The sequence below is a fragment of the Mesocricetus auratus genome, unplaced genomic scaffold (assembly GCF_017639785.1).
Source record: "Mesocricetus auratus isolate SY011 unplaced genomic scaffold, BCM_Maur_2.0 Super-Scaffold_100025, whole genome shotgun sequence".
Classification (NCBI taxonomy): Eukaryota; Metazoa; Chordata; class Mammalia; order Rodentia; family Cricetidae; genus Mesocricetus; species Mesocricetus auratus.
In genome coordinates this window covers 26,962,180-26,974,325 of record NW_024429206.1, presented here as the reverse complement: position 1 = coordinate 26,974,325, position 12,146 = coordinate 26,962,180, and the positions used below count along the sequence as shown (strand labels likewise).

General features: G+C 55.3%; 1 protein-coding gene across 1 annotated transcript; it reads left to right on the top strand.

The window, feature by feature from the left end:
* The first annotated feature begins 3,679 nt into the window (after window positions 1-3,679).
* Trim56 (tripartite motif containing 56) lies at window positions 3,680-7,448 on the top strand. The gene is given in 4 exon segments (XM_005080402.4): window positions 3,680-3,812; window positions 4,963-5,081; window positions 5,201-7,037; window positions 7,039-7,448. Coding segments are annotated over 2 exon segments (2,229 nt in total). The 5' UTR covers window positions 3,680-3,812; window positions 4,963-5,081; window position 5,201; the 3' UTR covers window positions 7,432-7,448.
* The last annotated feature ends 4,698 nt before the right edge of the window (window positions 7,449-12,146 follow it).

Genomic DNA, 12,146 nt, shown 5'->3' with positions numbered 1-12,146 from the left:
CTCTTACCAAATTTATGTTTTGTAATTTCACAATGACATCTTTAAATCCACCAGCGTAGGGATATTTATACCACAGAATGAAGTAACGTGAATGGAGCCATGAGCGGTTGTGGGCACCTGTAGCCCAGCACTCCAGAGGCCAGCCTCTGCTAGCCAGTGAACTATAAGGCCAGTCTGGGCTTCAAATACGCCAGGATTTGTAAATGCACTCAATGGTGATTATTTTATTTTACCTCAGGCCTCTGAGAGCTAGACGGTGAGCACTGGCCAGCAGAGACTGTAGGCAAATAACTCCATGCTTCAAGGTGAGCGTACAGCTTTAAAAGCTTATCTCAGGTAAGAGGGACGGATGATAAAGGTGCTTACCACCAAGCCTGACAGCCTGAGTTCAGTCCCCGTGACCCCTCTCACCCATGGCGGGAGGAGAGAATTGTCCTCTAAAGCTCCACACACTGCATGCAGCATGTTCGAGCACAAATAACAAACAATCGGATGAATACATAAATATTAGAACTTTTCAGCCGGGCGTTGGTGGCGCACACCTTTAACCCCAGCACTCCGGAGGCAGAGGCAGGTGGATCTCTGTGAGTTCAAGACCAGCCTGGTCTACAGAGCCAGTTCCAGGACAGGCTCCAAAGACACAGAGAAACCCTGTCTCGAAAAACCAAAAACAACAACAAAGAAAAAAAAGAAAGAAAAATTTAAATAAGAAAGAACGATCTAAGCTTTCACCTCAAGAAACTCAAAGAAGGGCAAATTAAGCCCAAATTAAGCCTGGTTGGAGGTACACATGGTAACACCTGAAACTTTTGAGGCTGAGGCAGGGGACTTCTATGTTCAAGTCTGGATAACATCCTGAATTTCGCGCTAGCCTGGGCTGAGTAAAATCCGTCAGGAAAGAATAAGAATGGGGAAAAGTAAGGAAATGGGGGAGAGAGAGAAGGAAGGGGAAGAGAGGGGAGAGGGAAGGGGGAAGAAGAAGGGGGTGAAAGGAGAGAACAGAAAAGAAAAATTGGGAAGTCTGGTGAGGCCTGCCTGCCTGTGCTAGCGTGCCCCCTGCTGGTCTGTGTGAGCCTGCTTCCTGGAGGACCCATCTGCCGGGGTGTGGCCTGTATCATCCTACCCTGCAGGGTCCAGCTATTCCGGACTGATGTCTTTGGGGCTGTGCTCGGGACCAGGGGAACTGCCCTGGTTCGACCCTGAGTGTGTGTGGGGGGGGGGAGTGTGATCAAGGGAGTCCTAGCTACCCAGCGGCATTCAGGAGGAGACAGAGACATCTTATCATCTCAGGAGGGCTCTCAGTTAACATTGGAGACCACGGATTAGTTCAGCATCATCTTAAACAACTTTCCAAAAGTGTGTGTTGGGGGGTTACTGTCAGAAGACTACTATCATGTGTAAAGGGCTGACTAGGAAACTCTTCCTTTAACCCTAGAGATGGTCCTAGAATGCACACATACAAACCCTCAGCATAAGGGCACCCTCCGCTAGTCACCAGGACTAGGTCTATTGTTATACAAATTAGAAGCCATTCTCCTCTGTGAGGAGGCCATCCGGAGGTAACTATCTAAAAGGCCACAGGAGATTCGAGATGCTGGAACTGAACTGAGGCCTATATCCGAAATATCATATTCGGGGCCCCGACACCCACCCGAGGGGCTCCCCTTCTTTATCTTCACCCTGTATCAGTAAATAAGATTTGGGTGGCTCTGGAAGGGCTGCTGGGGGATCACAAGCTACAAGGGAAGACCGTGGCTCACTAGGCTTGCACAAGGGATTGAGACACAGTTTACAGTATGCGCACCTGCCGCGACCTCTGCTGGTTACAGCACTGAGCCTGCCCTGATTTCTGCTGGTTACAGCACTGAGCCTGCCGTGATTTCCGCTGGTTACAGGCTGGCTGGGAGGGGATAAAGGTGTACAGGGCCCTATTTTTTAGGTCTTAAGCCAAGTTCATTGCTATGATAACACATTTTAAAAGTTTAACTTGAAGCTGGGCGTTGGTGGCGCACGCCTTTAGTCCCAGCACTTGGGAACAGAGGCAGGCGGATCTCTGTGAGTTCGAGGCCAGCCTGGTCTACAGAGTGAGTTCCAGGACAGCCAGGGCTGTCACACAGAGGAAAAACCTGTCTCAAAGAACAAAACGAATTTAACTAGATTACTAACGTGTGTGGGCACACAAGTGTCATGCGTAGGAGTCGGGGTCTGAGAACAGCTTATGGGAGTGGATTCCTCCTTCTACCGTGTGGGATCGGGGACTTGAACTCAGGTCCTTGGGCTTGGTGGCAAGCACCTTTATTTGCTGAGCCTTCTCGATAGCCCCTTTTCAAACACAGGTTTGAGTTGGTGACCTTCACAGAACAGTTGTTAGCTCTGCTGGGGTTCTTGCTTCTCCGCTGGCAAGAGGTTTTAATCAGACTGGGAGTGAGCATCCTGCCCGGTGCTCCAGAGTCCACATTGTTCGCTGTTTGTCTGCGACAGGCTCTCATGGATCTCAGGCTGGCCTGGAATTCTCTGTATACTGAGGATGACTTTGGACTCGACCTTCCGGCCTCCACCTCCCGAGTGCTGGGGTTACGGGTGTGCACCGCTGGTTTATGGGGTGCTGGGGATGGAACCCAGGGCCTCATGCATGCTAGGCAAGCACGCTACCAACCGGGACACATCCTCGGTCCACCCACCCTATGCTCTCTGACTTCTCCAGGCCTCCCCTTAAGAGTCATTTTTTTTAGCCTCAATATCACAGTTCAAAGATAGTGTGGTAGTACACACCTGCAGTGCCAACACTTGGGAGGCTGAGGCAGAAGGATCTTGAATTTGAGGCTAGCTTAGGTGAGGCAGCAATACCGTGTCTAAATAAATAAAAAGAATAAAAAAACCAACATGAGTTCAGTTAAAACTGAACGTATTGCTTTTACACCGCCGTGAAGCAGAACACTGGGGGTGGGGAGTAGAAAGAGTATCAAGGTGAACTATCTTAAGTCAGGCACCACCTGAGTGATTTCCTGTCCTCCACACGAGAGATCCAGTAGCTCCCATGGGCCTTTAAACGTCCTAAGTAGCTGAGGCTGGCCCCAAACCCCTGCTCTTCGCGCTCTACCTCCCAAGTGCTGGGGTTGGAGCCTCGGCCCACCGCACCTGGCTCAGGATTTTGGATCTCATTGGACCCCGTCCCCCACCCCCTGCCCCCGGCACACTTGCTGCTCTCAGAACGCCCTTGTCCCGGGAACCCCAAAGCTCTGAGACCTCCTCAAACATATCTCTAGATAAAGCCTCCTCCAGGAAGCCTGCGCTAAGCCCTGGAAATGGTGTTCTTATCTGGGGCGCACAGCTTCAACTGTGGTTAGCGAAGGAGCAACGGAGGAGCCTCGCCCACTGGAGGGATCACCATCTGTCATTCCTTCCCACACATAAACATCCTGACCCAATAGCCACGCTCAGAGAACCCACCCTGGGGTACTGTCTTGTTTACAACACACACAAACACACACACACACGCACACACACACACACAGCTGGCAGCTTGAGCCAGGGGCCACTGGGCATGCTGGCCTGAGGCCCCCAGACCTTCCTTCTGGAAGGGGGTCCCGCCTTACTGCCCTGGCCGGCCTGGAAGGCAGCGTTGCAGGGTGGGGTGGGGAGGAAGGCGGGGCTTGCGCCCCGGAGTGGCTGTCCCGGGCCGGGGACGGAAGTTGCACCACAGTACGGCTACTTTCAGTTTTGTTTCTCTCGCAGGTAGTCAACTGCCGGCGGTAGCGGGATTTCGGGGCTCCCGGGCCCTGCTGGGGAAGTCCAAGGCCGGCTGTGGCTGGGTAAGGAGAGACGGGGGAAAGAGCCGGGACCCAGAAAGACGAGGCTGGGCGGAGGAGAGGGAGGGGAGGGGAGGGGAGTGAGAAAGCCCGGGAGAGGAACTCGAAGGGAGGGGAGAAAGGGCGGGGAGCCGGTAGGCCGGAGAGGACTAGCCAGGTGGCAGGCCCTGCCCCTCGACCTCCCACCCTGTGTCCCCGGAGTCCTACACTCCCTGAGTACCGACAACCGCACCCCCCCCCAGCTTCCCCTCGCCACCCGGGGCAAGAAAAAGTGCAATCAAGCAGTATTTATTTACTTCTCACCCTCTTTTAAGCCTGGGTTTATCTCTGTAGCTCAGGCTCAGCCGGAGCTGGCTCTGTAGCCTAGGCTGTCCTGAAACTCACTTCGTAACCAAGGCTAGCCTCCTCCTCCACTGGCGTTTTTTAAATGAAGTCCCCGCCGTGCTGGGGACTTGCAATGCCTTCCCTCCAGAAGCGTCTAGAACGCGTTTGGTAGGAAAGGGTAACATTGGAAGACTCCAGGAGGTAAGGCCAGATCTCAGTGGCCCTGAGGTCCAGTGGGAGGTAGGAGGTGAGCTTTCCCCTTGCGCCTTGTTCTGAAATTACTTTCAAAAATAGTTGGCGCAGGAAGTGGGCCCCCACCCTCCCAGGACACACTCCCAGACAGACAGGTTAGACAAAGGAAACCAAGACCGTAGGACACCGAAAAGCCGGTGTTTCTGTGCGCCTGGCCCTGCGTGTCCTCACTGGCTGTCCCTTTAGCCCTAGAGTCGCTCATAGCAGGACCCCCATACCACGGTAAATGGGGTGGGACGAGCCCGTGGTTCAGACTGAGGCCAGAACCTGGCAGTGTAGCTCACTAGTTAGAGCCCTTTCCTGGCGTACCAGAAGCCTCAGCCCCATCCTGGTGCCGCATAAGCTGATGGGCCGCACCGCACACACCTGCAATCCCAGGGCTCGGGAAGCGGAAGCAGGAAGTTCCCAGAAGCCCAAGGTCATCCTACGGTGCGGAGCAAGTTTGGGGCCAGCCTGGGCTACGGGAAACCGGAAGGGCTTTGGCCACCCTGCCCCGTGGCCCATGACCTGGCGTGTTAATAATGAGATTACTGCATCTCTGAGGCCTGGGGGCCTCCTGGTCTCATTTCCCCCACAGACAGACTCAGCACTACCAACGGCCTTTGCATGCTTACATCCGGCGCTGTGGAGAAGTGGGGAAGACCGCCTTATCCTACCATCCAGTGCCTCCGGAAGCCAGAATTTCCCCGGCCTCAGGTGAGCGGGGACACCAGCCAAGAGTCGGGGAGGGCCCGGGCTGAAGGGGGCGGAGGAAACCAAGACGGGGGCGTGGTTGGGGTGCCCCTGACCTCTGACCTCTGACCCTTCCCTTACAGCATGGTCTCCAACATCTCCTCCCCTACTCTGCTCGAGGCTCTGAGCAGCGACTTCCTGGCCTGTAAAATCTGCCTGGAGCAGTTGCACACGCCCAAGACACTGCCATGCCTGCACACCTATTGCCAAGACTGCCTGGCCCAGCTGGACGTGGGCGGCCGGGTCCGCTGCCCCGAGTGTCGGGAGACCGTGCCTGTGCCGCCCGAGGGTGTGGCCGCCTTCAAGACCAACTTCTTCGTCAACGGGCTCCTGGACCTCGTCAAGGCCAGGGCTCCCGGAGACGTGCACTCGGGGAAGCCAGCCTGCGCGCTGTGCCCTCTGGTGGGCGGCAAGAGCTCCGGGGGCCCCGCCACCGCCCGGTGCCTGGACTGCGCGGACGACCTGTGCCAGGCCTGCGCCGACGGCCACCGCTGCTCCCGCCAGACCCATAAGCACCGCGTGGTCGACCTGGTGGGCTACCGGGCCGGGTGGTATGACGAGGAGGCTCGCGAGCGCCAGGCGTCCCAGTGCCCCCAGCACCCCGGGGAGGCGCTCTGCTTCCTGTGCCAGCCGTGCTCGCAGCTGCTCTGCAAGGACTGCCGCCTGGGACCCCACCTCGACCACCCCTGCCTGCCCCTGGCCGAGGCAGTGCGCTCCCGGAAGCCGGGCCTTGAGGAGCTGCTGGCGGGGGTGGACGGCAACCTGGTGGAGCTGGAGGCCACCCGGGTGGCCGAGAAGGAAGCCTTAGCCCAGCTGCGGGAGCAGGCGGCCAGTGTGGGCGCGCAGGTGGAGGAGGCCGCCGAACGCATCCTCAAGTCCCTGCTGGCCCAGAAGCAGGAAGTGCTGGGACAGCTCCGGGCCCTTGTGGAGACCGCCGAGGAGGCCACCAGGGAGAGGCTGACCAAGATAGAGAGCCAGGAGCAAGTGGCCAAGGCGGCCGCCGCCTTCGCCCGCCGAGTGCTCAGCCTGGGCCTGGAGGCCGAGATCCTGTCGCTGGAAGGGGCCATCACGCAGCGCCTGCGCCAGCTCCAAGAGTCTCCCTGGACACCCGGGCCCACCCGCTGCGTGCTGCCCAAGCTGCAGCTGCACCCTGGGCTCCAGGACAAGAACTGCCACCTGCTGCGACTCTCCTTCGAGGAACCAAAACAGTCCCGGGGGGACAACGAGAAGCTTGGAGCCGCCGGCACCCAAGGAGGAGATGAGGCTCGAAGCCAAGCGGAAGAGAGAACCAGGACAGTAGGGAAGCAGGGCGGAGCCCAGTCCCCGTGCAAGGATGCAGCCCTGACTCCCAAAGAAGGCAAAGCCCAGAACCCCCAGGAGGATGACGACGTCCATGTCGAGAGGGGGAGCAGACCTAACAAGAAGAAGAAGGCCAAAGGGAGGGGCAGGCCCCCTTCTCGGGAGCCCAGCCCCATCCTCAGGCCAGCCCTGGAGGGTGCAGCCCTCCTCCCCCGGCCCGTGTTTTCCTGGAGCTTCCCCACGAGGATGCCCGGCGACAAACGCTCCCCTCGCATCACCGGGCTCTGTCCCTACGGCCCCCAGGAGATCCTGGTAGCGGATGAGCAGAACAGGGTCTTGAAGCGCTTCTCGCTCAACGGCGACTACAAGGGCATGGTGCCGGTCCCCGAAGGCTGTGCCCCGTGCAGCGTGGCCGCCCTGCAGAACGCGGTGGCTTTCTCCGCCAATGCGAGGCTCTATCTCGTCAGCCCCGAGGGGGCCGTCCAGTGGCGCAGATCCCTGAGCCAAACCCAGTCCAGCCACGCCGTGGCCGCCATGCCGTGTGGAGAGCGGGTGGCGGTCAGCGTGGCTGGCCACGTGGAGGTGTACAAGGAGGAGGGCAGTCTGGCCACCCGGTTTATCCCCGGGGGGCAAGGCTAGCCGGGGCCAGCGGGCCTTGGTGTTCCTGACCACCAGCCCCCAGGGCAATTTTGTAGGGTCGGATTGGCAGCAGAACAGCGTGGTTTTCTGTGATGGACTAGGCCAGGTGATCTGGGAATACAAGGGCCCCGGCTTACACGGCTGCCAGCCAGGTTCTGTGTCTGTGGATAAGAAAGGCTACATATTTCTGACCCTTCGAGAGGTGAACAAGGTGGTGATCCTGGACCCCAAGGGGTCATTTCTTGGTGACTTCCTAACAGCATATCATGGCCTGGAAAAGCCCCGGGTAACCACCATGGTCGATGGCAAATACCTAGTGGTGTCCCTCAGTAACGGGACTATCCACGTGTTTAGGGTCAGGTTTCCTGATAGTTAAAGGCGCTTGGGGCTGGGATGGGGGCGGGGCAGGTGGGAAGGGCGGGAGGGCACCCACGAGGTGATAGAGCCGAGGGTGATTTCCCAGCCGACAAAACGCTCGCTCCTTCTGTGATGTATTGGGGTAGGAGAGCAGTACCAGTAGCGGTGTGACCCTAACCTCCCTGTGCACACAGCAGGCGCCGGAAGTCAGCCCAACTGCTTCCTTTTGATTCCTGCAGCTGTGGCTGCTGCTGTGTAGTTTAGGTGTCTTGAGATTTATAAGTGATTCTTGTTTTGTATTCTTCAAAACCATTCCTGGGATGGGGTCATGACTCCTCTGTAGGCCACCTGTCTAGAACTCAGGGGTCTGGGGGGGGGGGGCGAGTGGCTCAATAGTAGGGGCCTGTCTAGATTCTACCAATGAGGAGTGGGGGCGTGGCTTAGTGGCAGCGCATCTGCCTAGAATCCCCCGGTTGAGGGGCTGGGGGAGGGGCTCAGTGGTAGAGGGCTTGTCTAGCCTGCAGGAAGTCCTGAGGTCAATTCCTAGGCATTCCCTCTTCCCTGGGGTGGGGGGTGGGGGTGGGGGGTTGATGGAGCGGATAAAAGAGAGTCCTAGGGAGATCTATGTCATTCTCCAAGGAAAGGAAGACCCAGTATACGTCAAGACATGGTGGAAATGGAGTGAAAACCGGCCGTTCTCGCGGGGGCACATGAGGTCAGACGATGCCAGAGATCTGAGAATGGCGATAACATTGCCGTGTTCCGGCAGGGAGTAGAGACTTCTTTAGTGAAGTAGGGGGGTGGGTTTCCAGTGTCAGGGGCCAGGGAGTGCAGGCACAAGCAGAGACCGTAGATGCGAGATTAAATCCAGATGTGGCATCACAACACCTATTTCCCAGCACGTGGGACGCTGAGGCAGGAGGATCATACATTTGAGCCTAAGCCTGGGCTGCATACAGAGACTGTGTAGAAAAACTGGACTCTGTCCCACAGAAGCTCCTTCTCTGGCCACACGTTCGGTTGGGTCGCTGAGGATGCCCCCTGTAAGAGGGTAACCTTCCCAGATGGTGGCCGAGAGGTGTCAGCATCGATGCTCGTGGGATCCTGTCCGGAGGAGGAGAGCATCTGCAGGGTTGGACTTTGTGAACATCCTTGAGTGCTCAGCCAAGTGCATGGACTGCACCTTCAGCACCCACAACAAGCCATCAAGACCCCCAGAAACAATGACAATAGGTGTTGTGTTGGGTAAGATCCGCTGGATTGAGACACAGCGGCTGATGGAGTGGGGGCGCTTGTGTTTGCTGGTGAAGCCCACTGACACCCCAGGGTGGTCCAAGTTTACATCAACCGGTTCTGGTCTGCCAACCGAAGTTCTTCAAAGCAGGAGAGCAGAATCCTTTCAAAGATAACAGTCTGCCCTGGAATGCCACCCTCAGGATGCCCAGTGCCCCGGTGAGTGACCGAGGTCCACGCCTACATCATTATCCATTCCTTCAAAAAGATGTCCAAAGTCTCTGGGAGACAGTCAGTGTCTGAAGATGGTCAGGGGGCATCGGATCCTTCCTGGTCGATGTCCTGGGCCTCCAGGAAATGCAGGGACTCCTGCAGACCAGGACTTGAGCAAGTTTCAGGCCTTGGAGTCCGAGACGCACAGATGGTCACTTCTCCCTCCATCTTCCCACCTGCCCAGGTGAGCTGGGGCCTGGGAGGCAGAGATTAAGGGGGGAACAGTGTCCCCATATTTCAAGATCCATGAAAACCCAGCCACGTTTCCTTACTCTGGAATAAGAGAAACCGTATTTCTTTTAAGGCCAGTATGAGGCTCAGTGGGAGTCGGTAGTGATGCTTAGCTGCAAAGAGTGGAAATTTTATATACAACTAAATGGGTATCTTTAATATATAATGTTAGAGGCGACAGACAAAACAGTTTAGCCAATCAGAAGTGACGCTAAGTAGGATATGAAATCTCTGTAATCTAATACCTTTCTCATGCTTTCTACATGTTTCCTAGGATCTTACTTATTGCTTTTCCTTAGCTTTCCTGGCAAAATTCCTTTTCAGAAATGTTTGCCCGAAGCCTAAAGGCCAGGATGGGATTGGAGTGCCAAGAGGAATTTGGAAAGTCACCATGGGGGTTGGGGGACTACGATGGGGGTGTCAGAATCTAGAGAGGATACAGTTGGGGGCAAGCAGCGGCCACCATTGTCCTTTTGATCTGTGGTGGCAGCTTTGGAAGAGGTGACCGTGGGACACGTGTCTCCCTGGGAGCTGTGGAGAAAGGACAAGAGAAACTTAGGTTTGGGATGGTGACACGGTGCGTGTGGGACCCGGGGGCTTTGGGACAAGTCCAGATGGAATGTTTAGGGGCTGAAAAGGGACGTCTCTTCCTAGGGGACACATTCCCTGTTTGTAGAAACCAGTGCAGGAAATCACTAAGGTCCAGATGATCAGTTTCCATTACATAATACATTTTAAGTGCTGGACATGGTGGTGCGAGCCTGTAATCCCAGGATGTGGGGGGGTGGAGGCCAGCCTAGACTCCAGAGACTCAAAACCGAAACGCAGACTGGGCTAGTCTCAGCTGGTGGAGTGCTGGCCTAGCACACTGGAGGGCCTGGTTTCATCTCCAGCACTGAATCAAAGCAGGTATAGTACATACCTGTAATCCTAGCCGTCAGGTAGAGGCAGGGACCAAATCCAGAACCAGCTTAGGCTACCTGAGGCCTTGCTTGGCTCAGTCTAAAACAGATATAAAATGTATACACAGCAAAGTATGAAGGAAGACACGGAAACTGATAAGGTTACAAACAACATGGAATTTTAATTTGATAAAGGAAAGCTAAATTGCCAGGTGTTGGTGGCACACACCTTTAATCCCAGCACTCGGGAGGCAGAGGCAGGCGGATCTCTGTGAGTTCGAGGCCAGCCTTGTCTACAGAGCGAGTTCCAGGGCAGCCTCCAAAACAATACAGAGAAACCCCGTCTCAAAAACCCAAAAAAAGAAAGAAAGAAAAGCTAAATCACTAGTGTACCCGTTAAAATAAGAGGCCAGTTTGGACAAGGAACAAAATAGTTCATAAACCCAGGGGAAGAATCTACCAGCAAGGACTGCTAAAGTGAAAAGGAATTCACTAAATAAAACCACTGGCATGCACCAAAGATGAAGTCAAAGTTCTGGAGAAACATGTAGATTCCTGGCACTGTAAAATAATGCCTCCCGGAGAGACATTTGTCAATGTTTTGCCACAGAGGTTTTTTTTTTTTCTTTTTGAATGATTGTGGAACTACGCTAATCTCCGCCTGCATAGAATCCACCAAGGTTGGAGGGTTTGCCTAGAATTCCCCCGTGAGTGCTCAGTAGGAGAACGCTTCCTTATTCAATCTCTAGCACTGGGGATGTGGGGGGGGGGGCTGTTATCCCACTTTGGGGAGTACATTCTGGAAAAATAATTCAGTAGCAGAAAAGTATTTGCAAGGACCTTCACAGCTGCCTTCTGTATTCCTGTCCTTAACTGGAGACTGCTGCATGGCAGGGACAGCGGAGCAGACTGTGTCAGTTAGAGGGATGGATTCGGAGCAGACTGTGTCAGTTAGAGGGATGGATTTATATGGGTAACAACTATGAGAAGTATTTGGAGGAGATGGGATGTGACACATTCATAAGGGGAGAGAAGAGGGTGAGTGGGGGGGCTGGGGAGATGGCTCCGTGGGTAAGAATGCTCGCTCTACGAGCGCGAGGAACCAGAGTTCGAACCCCCAGCAACCATATAAAAAAGCCAGGCGTGGTCACGTGTACCAGAACTGTAAGGGTGGGGGGCAGAGTCGGGGGCTCGGCTGCTGCCAGGCTAGCTCCAGGTTCGGTGACCGACCCTGCCTCGTGGTTATAGGTAGAGAGTAACAGAGAAGGACACTTGATGCCCTGTAGACCTTGTGCACGCATGTGCGCACAGTGGTTGACTGGGGGCACTCTGACTGCATGACGTCATCAGCGGGTGGGGCTGTCGAAATAGCTGCCAGGCAGACAACGGATTGCTAATCTGTAAATAGCCAGTGATTTCGGAGGTTACGTCTTTTTGAGTTATTTTGAGCTGGTACTCACATCTGCACATTCCTATTTCAGTTAGTATTATGTGCTTGAACACTGCAAGAAAATACACTTCTATAAATAATATTTAAGGATCATACTGGGCCAGATGTGGTAGTGGCGCACTCCGGTAACTCGGACACGTAGGATGAGGCCGGAGGATTGCTATTTTGAGACCGGTGGTATCCACGGGTGGCTGCAAAGCCCCCAGCTTTCGGGACGCCTCCGGATCAATCCAGACCAAGGTGGGGGGGCTACGGAACTAAGTGGGAACTGGGGAGTTGTATGAAGGCCCAGATAGTGTGTGTGTGTTGCCCTGAATCTGCAACAGGTAGCGTGGTAGCCAATCGTAAGTGCTCAATAAATGTCTGTGCAGTGAGTTGACGTATGGGGGGGGTCAGGCTGTGTTCTCACACCTGTCTCAGCATGCCACAACCTTAAGTCAAACTGCAGAAATCGTGGCTGGTGAGAAGATTCCAGCAGGGGGCACTGTTGCGCCTCCTAAAGTGAGACTTTTAGAAGGAGTAAGGGACAAGACTCTAGGGCTCCTGTGTTGTTTTTGGGTAACGGCAGCAGCACGCTGCAGAGGTCTGCAGGAACCTGGAGCGGGGGCGCTAATTCAGTGAGAGGCCTTCAGAAACGAAGTCGTG